The following is a 25,917-nucleotide window of genomic DNA, read 5'->3' as shown; positions in this document are numbered from 1 at the left end:
GGTCCTCGCACTGCAGGAAAGTCCTCAGCCCAGTCCTCATAAGGATGGTAAAACCAGTGCACGCCGAGCGTTAGTGTGCATGTTTTAATTAGACAGACAGACAGGCAGGCAGGGGGAGAGACAGACGGGATATTCAGTCCGCTGATTGGAGGAGCAGCAGGAGGTGAACCGGAGTTTGACTCAGTCGCCGGGACCAGCGGAGAGTTTACCGGAGAGGAGCGGCGGCTGTCTGCGGACCTGCAGGCGGAGCGGAGCGGGTTCGGGACTGAGCTCGGACCGCGAGGAGAGGGATCCCGCTGCGGTGAGTGCAGAACCAGGTGAAGGAAAACCAGTCAGAGAAAATGATTCCAGCAGAACCAGTGAATGAGACCAGTCCACGATACAGCAGGACTATCAGGCGAACACGGAAAACAAGCTGCTTTTATGTAATGGTCAACTGTGAGGGTTATTTTTTAAAACCCAGATAACTGCTTAACCTCCGGGGAGGGGTGAATGTGATGTGCAGCGTGCATTTGGCTGTGTAAACATTCAATGAGCTGAACTCATCTGATCAATATATTTGTGGCTTAACTGATCAATAAATAGATACATGAAAGTGATTAATGTCTATGTTCTGATGGTCGCTCTATTATTGTTAAACTTTAGATTGCTTTTTTCAATAATATTGAATTTTTGGAGGATGTTGAGCTGAGAGATGCTTCTTGCCTCACACACTGCAGATCATTTTTTCAGGACTTCCATCTTCCTCTTTGAAGACTCATTCTGTTGAAAGCCCCTCTGGCTCACTGATAACGGGCTCTCGCTGCTCTTCAGTAACCACCAGGCTCACTGGATGATCCTGTTAATAAAATCTTAATTTAAGATTAAAATATGACACATATCAAACTGACTTTCTACTTCAAGAACAAACTGAGCTGCTGATGGATCCAACATCCTTAATTAAATTCAGCACAGGCAGAAGTTTCTGACTTACACTCAAAATTAAAAAGGCTAAGTCTGCATTTTTTTTCAGTACCAGGAAACAATTTTTTTCCATGAATATAGAGTTAATGCTTTAACAGGGAGTGCTTAGTGAGAATACATCATCTGATCATTACTAGACTGCTAATCTAATCAGTAAGTGTTCCTCTGGGACATTGAAGAAGGAAGGAGGAGGAAAAAATCTGAGTGAAGCTGGAGTCTCCTTAACATGGCTCGCACTTTTGTTTAATTTGTGTAAAAAGCGGTTTTCTTTTTTATGGTGAGTTTGAAACATGCAATTAAGCTTATCTTTGGTCTTCTCTGGTGCTTTCATCTGTCACGTACAATGTGTCAAACTGCTGAAGAAGCAAAAACTAAAGAGTACAGTAGAGCTTAGAGATTTGGAGCATTTTATCTGATTCAACTTTGATTTGATTAGGAATGTTTTAAATGGCAGTGATTATTGGAGTCATTCATCGTTAGATAGTTTATTATTTCTAACGGAAGTTTGGAGACTGTGACACTGATAAAAGGATAAGAGGTGGTGCAAGGTGCAAAAGACAGCTCAGAGGGACAGGTTTGAGAAGGTTTGGACATGTGCAGAGGAGCAGATATATTGGATAAAGGATGCTGAATATGAAGCTGCCGGGCAGGGGGAAAAGGAGGAGCACAGAAAAGATTCATGGATGCAGTGAAAGAGGACACGCAGAGTGTTGAGGGGATGGTTTAGAGGGTGCAGTGGAGGTAGATGATCTGCTGTGGTGACCCCAAAAGAGAGCAGGTGAAAGAAGAAGAACAGAGGCAGCTTTTCCTCTGTTCCACTGGAACATTGTGATTGCTAATAAAGTTTATCTCTTTAAAATGTTAGCACAGCTGAAAATTGCTGTGATCATCAAAGAGGAAGTAATTTGAGGACCTGTGCCAATTTCTGTTTGTATTTTGCTTATCACATTTTTGTGGTGATATGTGAAAGCACAGCAAACACAAATTGTATCAAATTTATTTTATTTTGTTAATTTCCATCATGGAGGTGAAATAAAGTTCACGCCATGCTTTTGGCCGTTATCAAACCCACACAAGCTGATTCTTCTGACTCTGAACTAGACACATTTATTCCTAATGGAGTGAAATATTGAGAGTTTGCCTCTGTATGCCTACACAGAGAACCAATCTAGTCATTAATGAGTTATGATTATTATGCAACAGTTCTGATCATTTTCAGGTTATATTAGATCAACCCAGATCTTATTTTCTTCACAAAAACCAGGACAACCTTTGAATCGTGGTGGAGTTACTGACACCACTGACTGTTTGTTGTCTCCTTAGGTTTCCACAGCAGGATGAAAGCTCAGTTCTGAACATCACCTCAGTATGACATCATCAGGCCCTGCCCTATCCTCTCTCCCCCTCCGCCATCATCATCATCTTCATTACCTTCATGTCTTCTTCTGCACTTTCTACCGATATCATCTGTGGCCCCGCCTCCTGCTATCTCTCTGCCTCTGGACTGGTGGACAGGTGGTCCAGGTGAGCGCTTCTCACCAGCACTTCCACCCCCACTCCATAAAGATACCAGGTGACATCACTCTGGGCGGGCTGTTCCCCATCCACGCCCGCGGACCCCATGGTGTAAACTGTGGGGAACTGAAGAAGGAAAAGGGGATCCACCGCATGGAGGCCATGCTGTACGCTCTGGACCAGATTAACAGCGACCCTGAGCTGCTGCCAAATATCACACTTGGGGCCCGGATCCTGGACACCTGCTCCAGAGACACCTACGCTCTGGAACAGTCACTCACCTTTGTTCAGGCTCTTATCCAGAAAGACACATCCGACATTCGCTGCTCCAATGGCGAGCCGCCCATCATCCGAAAGCCGGAGAGGGTGGTGGGAGTGATCGGAGCATCAGCCAGCTCTGTGTCGATCATGGTGGCCAATATCCTGCGGCTTTTTGAAGTAAGAGGACACCTGTCTTTATACAGCATGAATATAGAGATTATAGCGAGTTAACCCTAAAGATGGTTAAAATAACTGCAGGTTGTGAAGTATTGAACTAAAATACTGAGAGATTACTCAGTATTTAGTCCACACAGAACAAAATACATCAAATGTCTTGTTTTAGATTACACGAGGTTGCAAAAAGACTTCATAAACACACACTGGTGTTGGAGACTGGTGCACATATGGAGTGGGATCCCTTTAAAGTAAGGTAATGAACAAGAAATAGAGTGGCTATTGGAGTTTATGTATCACTGGCATCGTTTTTAAAGAGCTTCTTAAACTTGGTGGATTTTCTTTAGCAGTTTGAATTTATGGAAAATAATTTTTGAAAAGCAACTATGGAGGTGAAGGAGTTCAAACACAAAAGCTAAGCAAAATCCCAACATTGTTGGTCAGATTAAATCTGGTAAATCCAAAAAATGGAGACCTTATTGTTTGTTAGATTACAATTACAAAACAATAAGTATAATTTTCCAGTCAGATTAGACTCTGCACAGTTAACAAAGGGATATTGCCATTGCATAATGAAACAAGAACACAGCAGTGTGAGTTAAATCAGGTGGTTACTTTATGGTTTATTTATTTATTTATTTCATTTTTGAACGACATAAATTCTTCATGTAAGTGAAATTAAAATGTGTGTTCATTCGTATGGTAGTCAGAAAAACACGTACAGAATTAGATTTGTTTTTTTCAAGTTCATTCTTTATTTATTATTTATACAGCACTGATCCATTCAAAGCAGTTTCTATTTCAAGATAAAAACCCTGGAACTATATAGAGAGAAGGCCAACTGTTCTCCTATTAGCAACATGAGGGAGAATAAAACACCCTTTTAACAGGAAGCCGCCTCGAGCACACTTAGAAAAGATCATAGGGAGACAACAAACAACAAACAAAATAATAATAACGCACAGTGTTGATTTAGCCCAGGAGCCGATGATACCTGTACAAGGGAGCGTAAGAATAGCAGTGACAAAGCACAAACTACAGGAGATGAAAAACACAAAGTTAATGATATTTAATAGTTATTAATAACACATAAATGCAGGGAGAGCAAAAGACAGCAGAGTTGGTTGAGGTGGTGAGTGCATTATAAGAAGTCCCCCAGCAGCCTGGGCAACATTGAAGCATAACCTTATGGATGGATCTTAGTAACCTCATTCAGCCCTGACGATAAGCTTTATCAGAAAGGGAAGTTTCTGAACCCAGACTGTGACCCGTAAAGTTTAAAAAGTACCGGCTCTATCGCAGAACCCTGTTTGCATCATTCTTCATTAACATGAACTAAATGCAGGACTGAGATCCAGCAGGACAAATATGGAGACAAGTCCATGTGTGAGTCTTTGAGGAGATTGTTAAAGGCTGTCACCGTTAGAGGTTGGATATCAGCAAAAAGGCTTAAAGTTAAAGGTTTATATATGCAGCCCAGCGGTCCCCAACCTTTTTTGTGCCACGGACCGGTTTAATGTCAGACAGTATTTTCACCACCGGCCTTTAAGGTGTTGTGGATAAATACAACAAAATAAAATGATACAACCAAGACAAAAACTGTGGTACTTTTTAAATATAATAATAAAAGCGAATTCTGTTTGTAATTGTGTAACTCTATTAGCAGCGTCCTCCTGAAATGCACCAACAACATTGAGAGTAACACCCTCCTCTCTGCCCCTTAGTGCTCTCTGGTCGCTATGGTAATGCGTAAATATTTCTTTCAAAATAAGACACACAACTACAACAGGGGAAAAGACCCAGGGAAACTGAGTTAACAACAAAACCCCTCAAAACCATAAATTTCACACCCGAGCCTGGTTTGGATGGATTACTGAGGTTGGTTTAGAAGCAAGCATCTGTGCTTGGTGATGTATCTGGGCCATCTGCAGGAAGCAGCTGAAGATCAAAAAACTAACCACAGCCTTTATTTATATAGAACTTCATAAAGTATTTAATTCTGAGAACTAAAGGAATACAAGGATCAACAGAGCTGTGACCCTTTTGTGTTAAAAAGAAGCCTGAAGTTGTTCTTGGTTTCTTAATGATGAATATGAGTATACCTGCCACCACCACAACTTCTATAGATTAGCATTTTTGAATTGTACAATTTCTCTGAGTTGTTTCTTTTGGTATCAAAGGGGATGCATCAACTTTATCGACTTATGTAGGAGTACACTTTAGATAGCCGCTCTCTGTCATATATCAAGAGTGACAGTGTTATAATAATTAAATGTGGTATCTGGCTTTCATTTTCAGTATCTATAGTTCAGGTTTCCCAGTTTGGGTGCAAAATTAAGAGTAGTCAAGTGTAGGTTGATTGTACATGTGTGTGTAATGGTGATTTTTGCAGATGCCACAGACAAATTTCACCCATAGACCCATGCATATACAATATGTACGTATCTTCTAGGTGTGGAAGGTGGAGCCACCACTATCTTAAAACTGCCCTCCTTTTAAGAGCTTTGTGGCCAGCAGGCAGTGGCTCTTGTTAGAAAAACATGTCTAAAAGAAAGGGCATTGGGTTCAAAGGTTAGTGCAAAGGTAAGAGCTAATATTGGGGTTTGGAGGGACAGGTTTGGTGAGGATGTTGAAGGTTGCACATGCTCTTTTGGAAATAGTTTTAACTCATCTTCAGTTGGTAGTAGACTTCTGCAGGATCCCACAGTATTAGGGCCTTTATGTTGGATGAAGCCAAGAACTTTCATTCAACCAGCGCACATAGAAAGACGGCTAGAAGAACGAACACGGTGAGGGTTAGGAACAGGGTTCGTTTTTGGTCTTTTCGCACTAGAAAAGAGCATATCATAGATAGAAACTGACTTTGGACTTTTCATTTGGAGTAAAATAGATCATGAACAAGGTTTGTCATTGAAGAGTTGCTTTCAAATGATTGTGCAGTATTGTTTGGTTTCTCAGTCAGATCCGCCCCTCTTTCATAACGACCAAGACAGCAACGGCGTTGATTTTACAACCTAGTAGGTGACGTCACGATGATCACGCCCATGTTTTATATACAATCCATAACTTCTTATGGATTGTATATATATATAAGGATGGCTAATCTGGTTTAACATACACTCTTAGAGACAGACGGGTACAGTAGGGCAGACAGTGAATGGATGAAGCAGTCTGGTTGGTGGATTAATGTTTTAAACAGACACTTTGTGTCTGGATGACTGACTGACTCTAATGAAAGCTTTTAATGACTCTGTTACGGGTGCTCTCTGTGTGCGTTTTTGTGAAGATGTGTGTCCTCAAATTAGGTCAGATTTTTAAAGGGTTTTTGAGAGTTCAGAGCCGGGTTTGAAGGTTCAGCCTAGAACCAGGTTTACGCTCCGGACTGAGTGTCCGTGAACCACACACACGTGTCACGGGTATATTTTCAGCAGCTGAATTTTAAAGCAAACCCCAGCAGAATACACATAATCACACATTACAAACTTCAGCTTCTGGCACATATGGAGCCCCATCTGTATTAAATCATGACTGTTATGTTTTGACTGATGAATGGAAAGTGCACTGAAAGCCATTTTCTCCATTTACATACTTTAAGCTTATTCCTCACATGATGGATGCATTGGGGGTAATTTGGGATCGGTGTCTTGCTCAGAGACACTACTGCATGTATACTAGAACAGCCAAGTGTCAAACAACCAACCTTACAATTATAACCCAATTGATCTCATGAGCCATAGCTACCAAATTTAGCAAACTGGTCAATTAGCTGTAAGCAGTGTTATCTGCGTTAACGCCTTCTTTTATAGAGAACCGAAAGCTGAGAGGACCTGATCACCTGCTGAGCACAGACCTGCACACCTGCTAGGTGATGTCACAGAGAGTTGGTGGGGGGTTGATGGTGCCATGGAGCGTTCCTAGGTGCTCACTGTTTTTAAGTGCAGAGGTAAAAGTGAAGGCTGTAAAGTGAGACTCAGTTCATGTCTGTTTCGCTCCACTGAGGATTCTCCCTGATGATGATGATGGCTGTCATAACGAGGTCTGCTCTCATTAATGTGGAGACCTTCATTATTTTGCTCACAGACACACACACACACATACACACACGCGCAGTGTTGTGCGTTAATGTGATTGTTATTCCGTTTATTGAGGCTCTGACACACATTCTGCTCAGCTGTTACACAACATTAATCCTCTATGTGCGTGCGTGTGTGCGTATTGTGTTCCTGGCCTGTTAAACTCCAGCAGTGTCTCCAGTCTGACCAGTGTGTTTAATTTAACCTGAGCGCTGACTGTCAGGATAAAGGACGTGTCTTTGATCAGATTCTGTTTAAACCTCTCACCTGTTGGATGATTGTCTCTCAGATCCCTCAGGTGAGCTATGCATCCACAGCTCCGGAGCTCAGTGATAACAACCGGTACGACTACTTCTCCAGGGTGGTTCCTCCGGACTCATACCAGGCTCAGGCCATGCTGGACATCGTCAAAGCCCTGGGCTGGAACTACGTGTCCACCCTGGCCTCGGAGGGTAACTATGGAGAGAGCGGAGTCGACGCCTTCATGCAGATCTCCAGAGAGGCTGGTACACAGAGCTTTCTTTTAACTTGCGTGTTTTTCCTGATCTGTCCATCTCTTGGTAACCTCTTTCTTTTTATGTCAGGTGGGGTGTGTATCGCTCAGTCGGTGAAGATTCCTCGCGAGCCAACAGCTGGAGAGTTTGACAAGATCATCAAACGTCTGATGGAGACGAGTAATGCCAGAGGCGTGATCATTTTTGCCAATGAGGATGACATCAAGTAAACACACAAACATCACTTTGTAGAAATTCCCTTTTATTGATGTAGCAACAGTTCACAAGAAGGTCCATTTCACACCTGACTTATACTGTATGGTAAAGACCATGAAATATTAAAGAGAGAACTACAATTACACAATCCCCAGTGAGAAAGCATTTGGCAACAGTGGGAAGGAAGAACTCCTTGTAACAAGAAGAGATCTCCAACAGACCAGGGGCAGCCATTTCTGGTGACATTATAGGAAGTCATTCAACAATCCTATAGGAGCTTAAATAAGGGATCCTTCAGGATCAGCTGATTCAGCGCTTACTTTAACCTTTAATAAAACCCAAACTGGGAGCTGGCTCCACTGATAGCTGAAGGCTCTGCCTCCCATTTTCCTTATTGAAACTCTAAAGAACCATAAGTAAGCCTGCAGTCTAAATGCGAAGTGTTCTTTTGGTATAATATGATACTTTGAAGTCTTTGAGACACAATGGGGCCTGATCATTAAACTTTGTATGTGAGGAAAATGATTTAACAGGGAGCCAATGAACAGAAGCCAATATGGGACACATATGTTCTCCATTTCTAGTCCCGTTCAGTAATCACTGCAGCTTTTTGTATCCACTGAAGGCTTTTCATGGAGCTTTTAGAGCAACCGGATAATAAAGACTTACAATAGTCCAGCTTAGAAACAAATACATGAACTAGTTTTTCAGCAGCACTTTGAGACCAGATGTTGCTCATTTTGGCAATATTGCACAGATGAAAGTGGGCAGTCCTAGAAGTCTGTTTAACAAAAAACCCAACCTGACCACAACTAAGTCCATTAATCCTTTTACGTTTAGTCCAGATCAGGAGTTTTGACCAACAGTGCAGGTGATTAGACACTATGAAAAACCAGTGACCTTCAAAAACCACCAGCAGATATTTTACAACATTGTCATAATATGAAGAACTTATTGGAACTTTTCTCAGGTTTAACTGATTTTTTTTACTTCTCAACCTTTTAAGGCTGATGGAATTTGAAGTGTTCTGAAAATCTTGTTAATGCAATAACTCAAGAAGGAAGTCGGAATTTTCAAATTAATACCATAGTTGCATCTATTAAAATCTCAGATGAGTTTCAATCTCTTTGACCTTGACCTCAAGGTCAGAGGTCAAGTTTTCTGGAGAATGAGGCGACTTTGAAATCGATACCATATGTGTGTCTGCTCAGAGGCTGAGGAGTAGCAATGGTAGCCACCAGTATTTGTTTTGTACGGAGTAGTCCTCATGTGTTGTCACATCACTTACTGTCTGATTCTTTCTGTCTCTTTCTGGTAGGCGTGTCCTTGAGGCAGCAGAACGTGCTAACCTGACGGGCCACTTCCTGTTTGTGGGGTCAGACAGCTGGGGTGCGAAAAGCTCACCGGTCACTGAGCTGGAGGATGTTGCAGAGGGTGCAGTCACCATCCTGCCAAAGCGGGCTTCGATTGACGGTAAAACCAAGAAAACAAAAACGCAACAGACTGGAATCCCAAAAAGTTGATTCATCTGGACGTTTTCAGACTCGATGCTGTTTGTGTTTTATGCGTGTTATACTTTTGTTGTGCAGGGTTTGATCAGTACTTCATGACTCGCTCCCTGGAGAACAACCGCAGAAACATCTGGTTTGCTGAGTTCTGGGAAGACGATTTCAGGTGTAAACTGACCCGGCCTGGAATCAAACTGGACCCCGATAAGAAGAAATGTACAGGTGTGGCTACACCTGAAGGGTGTCTGGGACCAGCTGTGAGTCAACTTATCGAGTAGTTTCCCATTATATGACACAGTGTGTGTTCCTGCAGGTGACGAGAGGATCGGACGGGACTCGCTCTACGAGCAGGAAGGAAAGGTTCAGTTTGTGATCGATGCGGTCTACGCCATGGCTCACGCTCTGCACAACATGCACCAGGATTTGTGTCCCGGCAGCTCCGGAGTCTGCAACAACATGGACCCTGTGGAGGGACAAGTGCTGCTGAACTACATCAGAACCGTCAACTTCAATGGTAAGAAAACACGCAGACAAAACATTACACTGTTTTACGGTAACAGTGCTTTACCTGAAGTAAGGATACGAATGTGTCCCCATACTCAGACCTGGTCTTGACCCTTGACTCATGAGGCATTGTTGTTGCTAGAGGAATGGGCAGAGAGCTTGGTTTGGTTGTTATTGTAAAACTGGTTCCATGGACATCATCTCTCTGGGGAAAAAACGTGATGCCAACTGGGTGTAATTCGTCTCCGCACTCTGGAAACAAACCCTTGGAGAGCAGCTGGACTGCCTTTCTGGAGATATCAAGGTTAGGATTCACACTGCGTGGCAGTAGTAAGAAAAACAAGTGGCCCGAGGGGCGGATGCTGTCATATGTGGGTGGTAAACATTAAATTGGCATTTTTGAAGCACCAAAACACCTGAGGACCAGGATGTGGTCAGGTGTACATCTTGGACACTGAGGTTAAGAGGGGAGCAGAGCTTCAGGGCAGAATCAGTCGTGGCTGTTTTGAGTGAGAAGATGATTTGCATGCACTGACCAGGGATAACTAACAAGCAGTGGAAAGAATCCTTTGAGGAACTCCTGAAAGTGACGGATCTGTCCTTAATAGAGAAGGTTAATCTGTAAGACTTACAGAAAAGCTCACACATATCCATGTAAGAGTGTGCTGATGTGAGTCTGCAGGTGTGAACAAGATTCTTCTGAAAATGCTGAAGGCTCGGGACCTGACTCTGAAGCATCACGGCAGAGAGGGAGACACAGGGAGGAGGCTCATGAATCATTTATTTTAACTAAGAGCTTAATGTTAACAACACAAATGGACGATATAATGAATGTGGCAGTCAAAGGTGGGCCGTGTGGTGAAACGATGTTGGATTTCATAAATCAAACATATGCAGGGGGAGAAGAGCTACACTCAGACTGAGGAACAGTGAGAATTTATAGCAGGGAATGGGCTTTTCCTCCAGCTGTTGGGTCTTTAATGGACTCCTAAAGAAATTAACTAAAAGGTGGTAAAGTGAATATATATAAACATGTCCAGGTTGTCTGTGTACTGCTTGTAGACTTTGTACTGCAGGATTGTGTAGTTTGCCCTCAGTGCAACACGAGTGGAAGAAGAAGCTGCACAGCTCACATTTAGCAAGCAGCAACCTCGAGGGCTGAGGGTTGTTTTAAAAAGCAACCTTTTTATGCAATCTATCATGTTTAAACAGACACAACAAAAACTGAAGCTCCTGCCAAGTAACCTTCAGTGATGCCACCAAATCCCAGGAACACACCCAATTTGACCACAGAAGGACAAAAGAGTAGAAAAAAAATAAAAGCACAACATGAACATGAGACAGATGAATAATCTTCTGACTAAAATATTTACCGTATGACTGCAGTGTAGCCTTTTTTCTCTTTTAATTCATATACAAATATGTTTCAGTCAATTCAATGAGTTTTTTTCTGTTTTTTGCCATCAAGAATTTTGACGTTGATTAACCGTCAGCTGCTGGTCTTTTCATGATGTCCGATCATAGTTGGACTTTACCGTGATGTCGGCTTGAGTTACATCTTTGTTTCATTAGTTTCTAATAAGAATGATTCCTTATTCCAGAGTTACTTTCTACAATCTCTGCATTGAATAAAATGTCAAATAAAATGATACAAACACATTTTTAAGCAAGTTGTTTGATAGAAAGAATAACAAGAAAAAAAATCAAATCAAGGGTGACTCAAACTGTCACTTCTTTCTTTTAAATCCTCCGTGTTTCCTACTGGAATAATTGACTTGACATTAATCAAGGAGCATTCCTGAGTCTGTAAGTTCACCGTGCCACAAATGAAACAGAATTGAAATTTAAATAGCTCGTGTTGCAGCCTGTGCACGTCTGTTCACAGTCATGCTGCTGTTAGTTGTCTTTTTTTTAAAAAAACAGATAAATGTGTTTCATTCTGATCTCTGTTTCTCACTTTGTAAAGACAGTTTGATCTTCGATCTTTAAATATCTCTAATCTTTGTGGATCAATATCAACATTCACACGTCTACAGTTCAGTTTTTGCCGTTGTATCGCAACCAGTTTTGACCAGAGAGAAGCTACAAAAACTCTTTCTATTATCAGAATCAGAATACTTTATTAATCCATAAGGAAATGATGTGGTTACAGGTGCTTGAAGACAATAAGAACAGCAACAGACTGAACTAAATTAAATAATACAGTATATTACAAAGTTACTGAATATAGGAAACAGCTCTGATACTTACAAATAGCTCAATTAAAAATATCCAGAATATTACAGAGATTAAATATACATGATTGACATTTTAATCTATTTAAATGCTGCATAAATGCGTTGATGGCAACTTTAGTTGAATTTTCAAGAGGAGTTTCACATTTTTAACCGTTAGCGTTTCATAGATATCAGGGATTCCACCCGGGTGGTCTGCAGGATATCACTGTCCCAGTGAAGGAGTCTCTGTGGACCAACATCCATCCATCCAACATCCATTCTCTTCCATGTATCCTTATTGGAGTCGTAGAGGGGCTGGAGTCTATCCCAGCTACCACAGGGTAAGGGTACACCCTGGACAGGTCACCAATATGATGCAAGGCTAACACAAAGAGACAGACAACCATTGGCACTCACATTCACACCTGTAGGCAACTTAGAATGAATCAACCAATTAATCTAACCCCATCAATGGGTTTTTGTTTTTTTTTGTTTTTTTACATCTACAGAAACTCCTCAGGACCAGGTTTTAGATTTTTTTTTTCAAGCAACTGAACAAACTGTTCCTGTTAGACATCAAATCCATATTTTATAAAGATGTGAAGCTGCAGCAGCTGGAAGACCAAGAGGATTTAATCTGTAACCACCGGAGCTGCATGCCACAAAGCACGCCAGTCTCTCTCTCTCTCTCATTCCTTCATCTCCCTCTACATAAACCTCATCTTCTTCAAATCATCAATATTTTATCATTTTAGTCCAACTGTGTTCTTATTTATGGTTCTTTGTGATTTTTAGGAGATTGAACTTTAAGAAAGGCTGATTTTTAGTTCTGTGAGACACAAACCTGAACAGGGACAACACAACCAAAGGTGAATCCTGCAGACAGACACCTGGTGGTCATGTGATCTCTGAGGCCCTCTCATACTAATATTGGGATTTTTCTCTATAATGAAAATATTGCATCATAAAGAGCAACAGAATACGAGGAGCAGTGTTTTGAGTTCATGTTCTCTTCATTTAGACTGAAAGTTGCTTTTAAAGGAGAGCCTGGTATGATTGATATATTCGGTTATTACTGTAACCTCGGTGTTATGGGCAACCAGTGCTGAAGGGAGATTGTTTGCTCTGATTTTTCAAGTTTTATTTATATAAAAAAATACAAAGTGCCTTGAAATCATAATAATTCTTATTTTTAACAATAATAATCACAATAATGATCAGTTTAAGGTACTTTTTATTGTAAAATCGAGGAGCACTTGGTAACACTGGGGAGGATAATATTATTACATCGAAATCTATGTAACTATGTAATAACAGGCAAGAAACTGGGGATAATAATGTTATAATAAATGAATGCCTTTGAAGCAAAACCAGTTTTTATAGGACAGTAATATATTTGTAACAATATGATAACCTGCTAGCAATAAAATGACAATATCTTTGCATAATGTGCAAATTTTTATAAAGTGACTCGTGAAGAGTCAAAATTTCACATTTATATCTAATTCCATGTTAATAGCCTTTTAAAGTAAACCTCAAGAAGAATGATGATAACCTGGAAACACATGTGATAGTTTATTTATAATTCCCTGGAGTCAGGCCTAAACAATGCAAAACTTCACGTTTCTCCTACATTTCATATATGGCTGGGCGATAATGCCTCAAACCCATATTACAATATTTCAAGAAAATTTGTGATCCTCATTACTGATTATTACACAGAAACTAAACTGCTACGTTATTCCAGTTAATCATCACTCTTCTTGAAATGTGTTGTAATCGGTTATTAATGTGGAATTAGACAGAAACAGGACCACCATGCATGTTTTCAGTTAATGTCACACAATGTTAAACACATTATTTATAATGTTACTTTCAAACAAAAAATACTACTGCAGACATAAGGTAGGATTTATTCAACCATTATTACATGGTAATAGTATCCTAATATGGTATGGAATCAACCAATATTATGCTTATACTATGAGGTTATTGCCACATGTCAATATATAGAAAATTACCATTTTATTGCTGGCAGGTTATTATGTTGTTACCAAAACATCACTATACTACTACAGACTGGTATTGCCTTACAGGCATTCATTATTTCCTGTTCTTACCCAGTTACATACGTTTCAATCTAATATAAAACCACTAAACAGCTAAAACCACTGTTGATGCAAGATAAATATTTGGATATTACTTTGGCAATTTCCAGTAATTAAGTGGTAAAAATTTGTTTCCATACTATTACTGCCTTGTTTCAGCTTATTACCACACTGTTACCATGTTATTACCAAGTTGTAATGGAAATGACTCTACGAGGACAACACGTTCTGGATCAGCTGGAGTTCTCTATCTTCTGATCGCTGCGTGGTTCAGGTGTTGGTTTAATTTCCACAGCTGGTTTTTGTTTTTATTCAGAGTCACGGAGAGATAATAAGTTAATGCACTTTGCCTGTTTCCCCTGTGGACTCGGTCTTTCTGTTGTACCGTGTGTGTGTGTGTGTGTGTGTGTGTGTGTGTGTGTGTGTGTGTGTGTGTGTGTGTGTGTGTGTGTGTGTGTGTGTGTGTTAATAATTAAAGGATGCAGCTGCTGAAAACTCTGATGAAGCTTTCTGCTTAAAGGACTAGCGAGAGAGTTGTGAGAGTTGAGTGAATGTGCTGCAGTTACAGGCAGTAAAGGTAGTTCTGCTCTCTGTGATCTCCTGAAGTATTCAGGATAAAATCAGATTTAATACAACCGTGAATTTCTGATGTCTTGTCTGTATGCACAAATGCAAAAAGACCAGCAGGTTGGCTTGTGTTGGGATAGACCTCAAGAGGAGCTGCAAAGTTAAACCAACACAGAGCTTTGAAAGTCTGAGGTCTGAGGTAATCCCTGCAGGAAGTCCAGCTCTGTCAAACTGATCCTTTAAATCCCTCCACCTGAAGCTTCAGTGTTCCCTTTGGGTTCGTTAATATGTTGATTCATTCTGTCCTATGTCAAACTGGATTATGTTCCTGCTATTTCTTTCAGCTCAGGTCCATGTCCACATTAGAATGACCAACTTTTAGCTAAGTGTCCTAACTAGCTACACTCTGAGTTGTTGGGTCTTTAGCTGACTTGTTCAGCTTTCTATCAGCCAAATAATGTAGTTATTGTGCAGCTGGGTGTAGCTGCTGTTTCCCCTTAAAGTGGAGATGCCACATGTGGCCTCACGGAGATGAGCTGTTAAAGGTGACGTGGCCTGTCTGTCTCGCAGGAAGTGCTGGTACAAGTGTTTTGTTCAACGAGAACGGAGACGCTCCTGGACGCTACGACATCTTCCAGTTTCAGATGACCAATCACAGCCACCCTGGCTACCATGTCATTGGCCAGTGGACCAACAATTTGAGACTCAATGTAAGAAGAGTGAACATGAAAATACTCTTGCTGGGTTTTAGTGCTCTGTCTTTCTTTGTGTGGCTGTATGCCTCTCTCTTTCTTCCTGTGTGTCTGTAGCTGGAGGAGATGCAGTGGTCTGGAGGGGATAGATCCATTCCAGAGTCCATCTGTAGTTTTCCTTGTAAACCAGGAGAAAGGAAGAAGATGGTGAAGGGGGTTCCATGCTGCTGGCACTGTGAGGTAAACGTGCAGCATGCATGCATCTTTTTATCTGAATTCTGAGAATTTATAATTAATTTGCTGTTTAGATCATCTTCGCTTTATCTGTGCACTATTATTAAAATTAGGAACATCCTGTCTTAGAGAAAGCCTGCAGTTGATGCAAAACGTTGCAGCAGAAACTAGAAATCAAAACTATGTCTCTCCTATATTAGCTTCCTTTTATTGTCCCAACAAAATCTGACTACAGTTTAATATAACATCACTCTGATGACATGCAAAGCCCTCAAGCACTAAGCTTCATCAGTTTTCTTCCTGTTAAAAAGATTTTTTTTCCCTCACTGGCACCAGGTGTTGCACATTGCGGACCACTGGATTCGAGTTTGTCTTCTAACCTGTCTTTTCTCTGATCCTTTGAATGTTGTGCTTCTAAAACGGATGACAGTCGTTCTTCAGTCTAAATAGTTTCTCTCCCCTGTCTGCAGCTGTGTGATGGGTATCAGTACCAGCTGGATGAGTTTAACTGTGAGACCTGTCCATCAGACATGCGGCCGGTCCCCAACAGAACCGCCTGCCGTCCCACTCCGATCATCAAACTGGAGTGGAACTCTCCCTGGGCCCTAGTGCCTGCCTCTCTCGCTATGCTCGGTATCCTGGCGACCAGCGCTGTGGTTATCACCTTCATCCGCTTCAATGAGACGCCCATTGTCAGGGCGTCAGGGAGGGAGCTCAGCTATGTACTGCTGACAGGTGTGTATCGGTAATTACATCATCAGCTGTGATGATGACGCCATCAGCTCTGAGGGTGCCATCACCTGTCTGCCCCTCTCTCTCGCTCGCTGCAGGTATCTTCCTGATCTACCTGATCACCTTCCTGATGATTGCGGAGCCAGGTGTGGTAGTTTGTGCATTCCGGCGCCTCCTGCTGGGCCTCGGCATGGCCATCACCTACTCTGCCATGCTGACCAAAACCAACCGCATCTACCGCATCTTTGAACAGGGCAAGAGGTCGGTGACCCCGCCCAAATTCATCAGCCCCACGTCCCAGCTGGTCATCACCTTCATCCTCATCTCTGTCCAGGTGAGTCCACAGGCGCCACATGACTTCCTGTTTCTGCCTATAGCATCTCCTCACATGATTCCCACTTTTTATTCTCTGTGTGCGCGGCAGGTCCTTGGTGTGTTTGTGTGGTTTGGCGTCGTCCCCCCTCACACCATTATCGATTATGACGAGCTCCGCCCTCCAAACCCTGACCTGGCCCGGGGCATCCTGAAGTGTGACATGTCTGACTTGTCAATCATCTGCTGCCTCAGCTACAGCATCGTTCTCATGGTAACACACTGACCTGTAGCAGATACGTCATTGACCATCTAATAGAGCACAGATTCATCGATGTTGCTAGGCAACCTTTATCAACCCTGCTTGTTTCGCTGTTAGGTAACGTGTACGGTGTACGCCGTGAAGAGTCGTGGCGTTCCAGAGACGTTCAACGAAGCAAAACCAATTGGCTTCACAATGTACACAACCTGCATCGTCTGGCTCGCATTCGTACCCATCTTCTTTGGTACCGCACAGTCCACCGAGAAGGTAAGAACCAGGCCGAACCGAGCCAAGCTAGGTCAAGCTGCAACCAGAATCAGGTATATATAAGAAGGCACGTACAAAAACATAGATATAATCATGTGACCTCACTTACTGGTTTGCATAGAGCTGTTTTGTGGTGGAGTGCATTACATACACACACTTACACACAGTTAATGTCACGGTTTGCGAGGCGAGCCGTATGGAATTATTAAAGGACCCAAGATGCGGCACAACTGAGGTGAGGAAGCTTTATTGATGGAGCGTGCTCAAACAACAAAGGCGAGGGTGGCGAAAAACAGAACTTAGTAAAACCGAAACTGGGAAAACTAAGCATAGAAAACAAACCTGAAACCTAGAGACACACACGGAGATGCAGGGAGACATGGCGAGACAACCAGAGACGATGGAGGGAGATACCAGCAATGCACACAAGAAAACACAGGGTTTAAATACACACAGGGCAATCAGGGAATGGGAAACAGGAGGGAGACACAGCTGGGAGTAATTGGACATAACAAGACAAGGGGAAGCGAAACTAGAAACACTAACGAGAGATGCAGACCTGCAAAATAAAACAGGAACTCACACATGCAAAGACACAGACTAAGGAACACAGACTTTACACAGAGGAAAACACAGACAGAAATGACTAAACATTAAAATGAGGAAGAACAGAACCAAGACATATCACAACAATAGAAAACACAAAACGCTGGGTCAAAGACCCAGGATCATGACAGTTAATGCTCAGTAACATGACGTTCAGATGCTGGAGTTTCACTCACCAAAACTAGACTGCAGACTTTTTAGAGTTAATCACACAGCATTATATTATCTGTTAGATAATGGCATTAAGAATGCTCCACAAGACACCAACAGCACAAATACAGTGAAGTGACCCAGTTCACTGGCACATATTAGCTGAAGTTCAGCAGAGAGTCTGAGCAGATGTGCTTCTAAAATGCATAATGTATTAATAATATGTAGATCTTTGAATTACATAAAAATAAAGCCACCATACTGCTGTTACAGTGGGGGGAAATAAGCTAAGGATTACAAAGGGGTTTATGTAGCAGGTTGTAAACATGTTTATTTCTGATCTAATTTCCTGTTTGTAGAAGATGATTCACTTTTGGACGCAGCCTCAGGTGGACATTCAAAGAACTGCAGTCAACTTGGTCAGACCGGGCGGTACCAGGCTGACTGTCTTGTCAGCATATTGTCTTCGGGGTTAAACAAACTTCTCTGTCATGTTTTGGTGCTGGTGCCTCTGTGAGTGTTTTTAACGGACTTATCAGACAAACACATGTCCATGCAGGAAGCCTGTGCTTTAATTGGTCAAATTAGTTTTATTTTTATGCACTAATTACCAAATATCAGTCTAACACACAGGGTTCAAAATGTGAAAAGTATGGCTGACATCATATTGGCTTCATCTGTTATATACATCAGTAGATCCTCAGTTTTTTTTTGTGACAGACCATCAGGGAGATTAAACCCAGCAGACACATAAAAAGTCTTTTGATGCTAACATAAAAAATGCATTTCTTTACTCTCATTAACAAATAACCTGAAACGGTGAACCTCATAGGACCTCGTTACTCTTTAAGGAGGAAACCAGGAGTCACTGTTGAATTCTGGTGAGCTGTGCTTGAACTCATTTCCAAAAAGTGAGCTGACCTTGTCCTTCCTGCATGTCCGCAATAGGACCTTCATCATCACGCTGAGGAAGGTCATGTGATATAATCGTGAGCTGTGCCTAAACGCTGGGCTTATTTATTTACAGCCACGGGGAAACACAAATACATCCTCACCTGCAGAGCGACGAGCTCCTGCTTTTGTTTCCTGTCAGGGGAAAATTAAAACTGTGAATTGACCCAGAAATGTGGTGAAAGCAGGTTTTAGTGTTTGTGGTTTAGTCTGAGCTGAGGGAGGGACGAGTCTTTAATGCTGCAGATAAACCGGAGCAGAATTAGACACAAAGTGGAGGCATTTCCAGGCTGAGAGGGGAACAGCTGGATTATACAGATTATGGACAAACACAGGACGTAATTATAGAATAACTTTTTTAAAACCAAAGTTACAAAGAGCTCCACCAAACAGATAAAAGAGACAATAAAAGACTAAAATAAGAGGAAGGAAACAGCAGCGTCAGAGAGAAGCACGTCCAGCAGATTTATCTCAGAGCGGAGAGGGAACCACAGGGGAAGAAGAAAAGAGGCTTCTGGGAAGAAGAGATTTAACACGAGTGCAAACATAAAGATACAGAGCAGACCATCCTCATGTGTTTTTGTTTCTGCTCTTTCCACTTTAATAGCTTGGATCCTGTAGCCTGAGGTCACCACTTAGGCCAAACTTTCATGGTAACAGCACAGTTTGCAGTCCCGCTGAATGATTTGGTGACATGTTGTCTGCATGTTGTGTGAAGCTGTACAGCAGACCACAGCAGCCAGTCTGGCAGGTGTTTCATTAGACCTGCACTGAGCAGCCCTCCTTCCAGCTGAAAACCAACCAGAGCTGCCAGAAACAGCACAGAGGTGAAGCACGAGCCAGATTTCCTCCGTGTTGGAGTCGATCAGCTCACACGGGCTCCTGCCTGTCACCGTCAACCTGAACGGAATAAGCTGCCGTCACCACGGAAACCGAGAAACGTTAAAACTACATTAAGTGCGATTGTTTGCTTGTTTGTGTAAAATCCAGGAAAGAGTGTGAGATATTGTGGAGGAGCAATCACTAAAATTAGAATTAAAATCCTTCCGCCTCCTCCTCTTTTGTTCCTCCTCTGCTCCTCCTGCCTCACTCTGATAACATTCAGTCCTCCTCGCTCCTCGTCTCTCCTCCTCCTGCCTCAGAGTCGAGGAGTGACGGATGCTGGATGGAGGAGAAAATAAAAGAAGCTGTTTTTATTGTCGTCTTTTTTTTATCTGAGGCCGAGAGAACAAACACACACACAGAGCTGCAGGAGGATTAACAGAGAGAGAGGGAGCGTGTGTGGTTTTACTCTTACTGTGGGGACATAAATCTGTTTACACACTGTGGCCACTCGCCTCTCTTCTGGAGACAAAAACAGGTTCCTGTAAATCACTGCGGTTCAGCAGTAAGACTTCGAGTGAAGGTCAGACCCCAGAAAGCGAATCCAGCTTAGTGTGATATCGTCTGAAGTGATGGAAACACAGCTGTGTGGTTGAGGGAATTAACATGTCTGCAGGAGTTCACACGCACTTAAAGCAACACGATAGAAACTGCTGGCACTGTGTTTGTGGGTTCCTGTGCGTGCTGCAGTGTGTGTCCTGTATATATTTTATGTCCTCACATGTCACAAATAGCAGCAAATGTCCTGAACTCTTCCTTTCTTTATTTTTTGCTTCCAACAAGCCAGACTTATTTTTTTAAATTGGTCTTGAACCATCGCTCTTCAGGCTTTCTGAAGAGGTTTTTCTTTGGACATTGGCTGCTTTTTCTCTCATTTTCAGTCCAGTTTCTGTACCTCATCATTTTCAAAGGAATATTTTTTTTATTCGTTAAAGATCTTAATGTTGACCAATGAATCATTCAGGCATAAAAAACTCTCTGTATGGAAGTGTAGTGTCTACACATAACAGACAATTTTGTTTTTGTATATTTAGGCACTGTTACTAACACACAATGTACTCACATTTCTTTAGTTGAATCTAGGAAAAATGGCAGCGCTAACAAAGTTTGACTGGCATGAAATATTATTTATGCACCGACGAGGTGATTCACAAAGAGGTTGTAGCTGAAAACGTGGCATATCTCAGCACGGTGAGCAGTTAGAGGACAAAAGAAGAAGTGACAGGCCTATAGAAACATCTACAGCAGATGAACAGTATCTAAAAGTCTGACACTTCAGTTGATCTGTTCGCTGAAGCCTCAGTAGAAAGGAGACAGGAAGAAGAGGCTGAGGTACCAAATTATTCCTGAAGACTACTTAAAGAAATTACAGAAAGTGGCCTTGGAGATTTCAGGATGTCTTGAAGAACAAAAGTATTCATACCAAACTTTTATTTTCAAGCTTGTCAGACTTGTACAAATTCAGTTTTTGTCTTAGTTTCTGTATTTCCATCTATGTTTGGACTTGTTTTGATACATTTCCTGTTTCACATGAAGCATACACTGTGGTGAAGTGCACAGCAACACCCAGTACTGTATTACACCTCCGTGTTGCAGTGTGTGTTTTTGCATATTTCACAGGTGCACCAGTAAAACATTCGAATAGCAAACTGGTCGTCCAGTCGTGACCTTTAAAAAGATGTGCCTTTAAGCCTGATTTGGTCACAAATTGATTGAAATTCTTCTTTTCAGACTGTTACAAAGGCTTACTGAACTCCGGGCGTTCACCGATATCCCACTGAGCAATTTTCTGCTGATTAGAGTTCTAAAGAAAATCTGCCTCGACCATGAAAAGTTTAAAAAATCGTGACTGTTGGTGAATCTGCTGGACGTCGGGGTTGTTAGAAGTCAAAGTAATGAATTTGTACAGAGGTTACCTTTACGTGGACAAATGTTCTTCAGCATCAGCCTCTCTTTCCACAGATGTTCATCCAGACAGCCACTCTGACCGTCTCCATGTCTCTCAGTGCGTCCGTCTCTCTCGGGATGCTCTACATGCCCAAAGTTTACGTCATCATTTTCCATCCCGAGCAAAACGTCCAGAAGAGGAAGAGAAGCTTCAAGGTCTGAGAGCATCTTCGACTTCCTGTCGTTGTCGTTGCTTCCAAGTTGCTGTGTTGCCTCACGGTTGCTGTGTTGCTGTGTTGCAGGCTGTTGTCCAGGCTGCCAGATTGTCTCAAAAATCTACAAGTGACAAACAGAATGGAGAGACAAAGATCGAACCTGACAGAACGCAGTAATACTGCAGTAATACTACAAACTAAAGGTACTGAAACTACAAACTGTACACACTGACGATCGGCCTTTGTTTGAGATGAATCTTAAATGTTGGATAATTAGAGCTCCCCTTTATTGCCATTGGTAAACTTTTCCAATATTTAGCTTCTTCCTGTCAGCACAGTTTGTCCGGCTTATGAGGCATCTCACAGTGCCCTCTGGTGGTGGCTCTTTTGCTAACGCAACAGTGTGGTTAACCTTCAGCAACTGCCCCTCTTCAGTGTTGGATGAGTGGATGATGGATCAGTTATAAAAAACAAGCAGCCAGTAGATGAAGCTGTCCATAGAGGCTGAGCCTTTTTTATTTACCAGGCTGTAAGCATGCTTAATAGGTCTCCTAACATGTGAGTTTATGATAATTCACTCATTTTTAGAGGCGGCTTCAAGTGGCCATTAAAGGAATTGCAGTTTTTTGCACTTCAGCTTTTGTCTGGTACTAGTAAGAGACGGGCAGGATGTGAGGAAACACAACTCTGAAGCTGAGATGACTCCAACACTCATGTGAATTTATTCTGCTGGTTTGCTGATAGTCCAAGACTCCTGCATGGATGGCAGGTGGAGGTTACATGTGTCTAATGAACAGAAGGCAGACGACTCCTGGCTCGTGGAAGCCGCTGCAGATATTTTTGGAGCCTCTGATGAATATTTCAGCCGCTGGTTAAAGATTTATCTTGATGTTAACAGCTGAGGTTCTTTGTCCTCAGAAGCAAGGCACTAGCACTAACGGGTAGCGGTTCTATTCCCTGTGGAACAGTACAGTGAGCGTAGCGTCTTATTCCTCTTCTGTATTCTCTGCTGGCTGATGCGACTGCTACCTTTCTCCTCAGGGAAAAGCACCAGACTGTTAGCCACAGGGTGAACTTAAGAGAGCAGGGGAACACCATCTTTACACGTCCAGTGGTTTCCAGTATTGTGTTTGATCACCTTTCAACTGTTACACAACTCTGATTATTGCTGATAAAGAGGTTCTGCTGGCTCTGCTGGTTTCTAAATTGAGGTTTCATGTTTTCAAATTTGAAACCCTAATCGATGGATACTCCACAGCTGAGCTCTCATTCACTTCAATACAAACTGCACGTTGTCCATGTACTCAGCTCCTAAAGTACATTTCTGAATGCAGACCATAACGCAGACACAAAGCATGAATAGAAAGGGATGCCAACACAGAAGATGGGTGGGTGAAGTGGAGCAGGAAGGATAAAAAGTGATTTAAAAAATGCATTTTTCTGCATTTACAAGGAGTCATAATTATGTATTTTGAAAGAAATATTTACACATTGCCATAGCGATTAGAGAGCATTAAGGGGCAGAGAGGAGGATGTTACTCTCAATGTTGTTGGCGCATTTCAGGAGGACGCTGGTAATAAAGTTACACAATTACACCGTGAATTCGTGTTTATTATTATATTTACAAAATACCACAGTTTTTGTCTCGGTCGTATCATTTTATTTTGTTGTATTTATCCGCGACACCTTAAAGGCCGCTCCATGAAAATACATGTCTGACATTAAACTGGTCCGTGGCCCAAAAAAGGTTGGGGACCGCTGCCTTAAATCACCTTAAATCTTCATTTTGGGGCACATAGATTCTTAAGCTCAGGAATCTCTAACCAAAAATGTCAAAAGCTAAAATGACTTTACTTTTATGAAACAGGAAGTTGTGATGTTTTACAGTGTACAAAGAGTGTGAAGTGTTAAGCCCACATCAGTCAGGATTTATGTTTGTATCCTGCAATTGTCTCAAAACTGATTGGCTGATATCCAGTTTGTTCTTAATGAACAACAGCACGATGTTACACTCCCACCACCTGCCAGTAAATAGCAAATGTTGTAGCACTAAACCTTTAATAAATGCCCATGGTTTTTTTTTTTTCTAATTTTCTAATTTTTGTTGAATGAGATGTGGAGTAGGATCTTTTAACACTTCATTATGTGTCACTGGTAGGTCGTGATCAGCTGTTTGCAGGTCGGACAGAGAATCAGAGCAGGCTGGGTGTAACACCGAGCACATACCTGTGTGTCAGTTTGGCAGCTAGGTTTGCTCTGCCCTTTTAAGACATTCAATCTGGTAAAGTGGCGACATACTGTCAGTCACATATGGGTCACTCTTCTGCTAATGTTTTCTACAGCTTTAGTCAGAAACAACAGTGAGAGAGAGAGAGAGAAATGGACAGTGCATCAGCTACGTTTTCTTTAAATCATATTAATAATTTCATTGTCATTTAGAAGATGCTTCACATTTGGAAATCCACAGATAAAAACAAGTATCAGCATACTGTGTGTGTGTGTGCGTGTGTGTGTGTGTGTGTGTGCGCGCGTGCGCGTGCGTGTGCGCGTGCGTGCGTGTGCGTGTGTGTGTGTGTGTGTGTGCGTGTGCGTGTGCGTGTGCGTGTGCGTGTGCGTGTGTGTGTGTGTGTGTGTGAGAGAGAGAGAGAGAAACATCACCAAGATTAAAGAGTGCAACTATACCAAAACTAAAACCACCACATTATTTATGACAAGGCTGAACTTTAAAATGTGTTTTCAGCTGAAACATCTACAGAAGGCTGTTGCACCACCTCAGTGCAGCCGGGGAAAAAGGTGGTTTTGTGTGGGTAGCTCCCTAAATGCACAAAACATTCGTCCTTTGGTCTCGTGTGGACTTTCAGCACCAGTTACATCCTGTAAATCTGGAGTTTTATAATAAATGCACTGGAAAGACTACATCAAACCAGCTGCAGTCTGTTCAGTTTGTAATAGATGTGAAACTGCAGAGAAAAGTAAACAATGGAAAACTAAAGAGTATTGATGATATTAGCTCTGCCAGCTAAAGACATGCAGGTATCACTGGGTCAAAGTTCATGTCCTTGGAGGTTCATGTATGGACCGTGTGCTAGTCAGTGGTACCCTGACCGCTGTTAGGTACCAGGTTAAAATCCTCACATTACTGTCAGACTTTATCCTGATGCACTGGGTGCTCAGTTCATCCTGGTCCAGGACAATGTCATGCCCCATGTGGCCAGAGTGTGTAGACAGTTCCTGGATGATTGAGCTTCTGACAGGACATCGCATTCCCCAGGCCTGCATCCAACTGAGAACCTCTGGGATGTTATGCATCCAAATAACACCACAAACTGTACACTGTACACTCACTAATCACCATCTATTCTTGACTTCTACAGAAAAGTGAAGAGGTTGCATATTCAGATATGTTTAGTTGCCATCAGATTAATGAAACAAGTGAATGTCAGACATAAAACTTCTTTCACCTCATTGCCTGATCGACTCCTCCTTCTTTCTGTTCAGAAGTGTGCATGAGATTCAGGCATCATGTCATTAGAGGTTTGTGTGCCCACCTGCAGCAGACTTTCAGATCCACACTGCAGAAGATGACCCATCACTTTCAGAGTGGCTCATTGCTACGATAAAGAAATACCAACGTCTGCTGACTGTTCAGAGTGCAGCACAGCAGCTGGCTGTCAGCCTCACCTGCCTTTAGTTCAAATCAATTTTATTTTCAGTCCCAAATCCAAAGTTATGTAACGCACAGCCACTTTTTCATAGGAAGGTCAAGACCTTCTGTATTAGAGTGAAAAAGCCAGCCATTCTCCACTGAGCGTCAGATTAGTGCCCCTGCTTTACATGAGCATTCAGGACGTGTTGTTTTTGGTGTTGGTGACGGAGGGTGGGCCGTCACATAGGCAGGCACTTTCACACAGTTAAAAATTAAATCAAAAAGGAAATGTGAATAATAATCAGGAGTAATGGAAACGTGTCAGGTAACACGACTCAAGCACTCACTCGTTTTTTGCTTTTTTCCTCTTAGGTAGCTGTGGACCAATCCCCATGCAGAGCCTGATGACATCATCATGAAGATCACATGGTCTCACACACACACACTCAGAACAACAATACACTCAAGTGCATAATATTAT

General features: G+C 42.1%; 1 protein-coding gene across 2 annotated transcripts; it reads left to right on the top strand.

Annotated features, from left to right (window-relative positions):
• Positions 1-24: 24 nt before the first annotated feature.
• On the top strand, positions 25-25,917 carry grm6a (glutamate receptor, metabotropic 6a). Of its 2 annotated transcripts, XM_063464610.1 has the most exons (16): positions 27-301; positions 2,287-2,916; positions 7,276-7,492; positions 7,571-7,706; positions 9,015-9,169; positions 9,286-9,426; positions 9,518-9,718; positions 15,170-15,309; positions 15,409-15,531; positions 15,996-16,260; positions 16,356-16,591; positions 16,682-16,843; positions 16,949-17,098; positions 21,650-21,790; positions 21,877-21,992; positions 25,809-25,917. In XM_063464610.1, exons 2-15 carry the CDS (start codon positions 2,332-2,334, stop codon positions 21,964-21,966), a joined length of 2,742 nt encoding a protein of 913 aa, XP_063320680.1. In that variant the 5' UTR covers positions 27-301; positions 2,287-2,331; the 3' UTR covers positions 21,967-21,992; positions 25,809-25,917. The 2 variants fall into 2 exon arrangements, with proteins under 2 accessions (XP_063320679.1, XP_063320680.1); XM_063464609.1 differs by having other exon boundaries at positions 25-301; positions 7,276-7,706.

The sequence above is a fragment of the Pelmatolapia mariae genome, linkage group LG20 (assembly GCF_036321145.2).
Source record: "Pelmatolapia mariae isolate MD_Pm_ZW linkage group LG20, Pm_UMD_F_2, whole genome shotgun sequence".
NCBI classification, from domain to species: Eukaryota; Metazoa; Chordata; class Actinopteri; order Cichliformes; family Cichlidae; genus Pelmatolapia; species Pelmatolapia mariae.
This window is presented reverse-complemented; position numbering and strand designations above follow the sequence as displayed.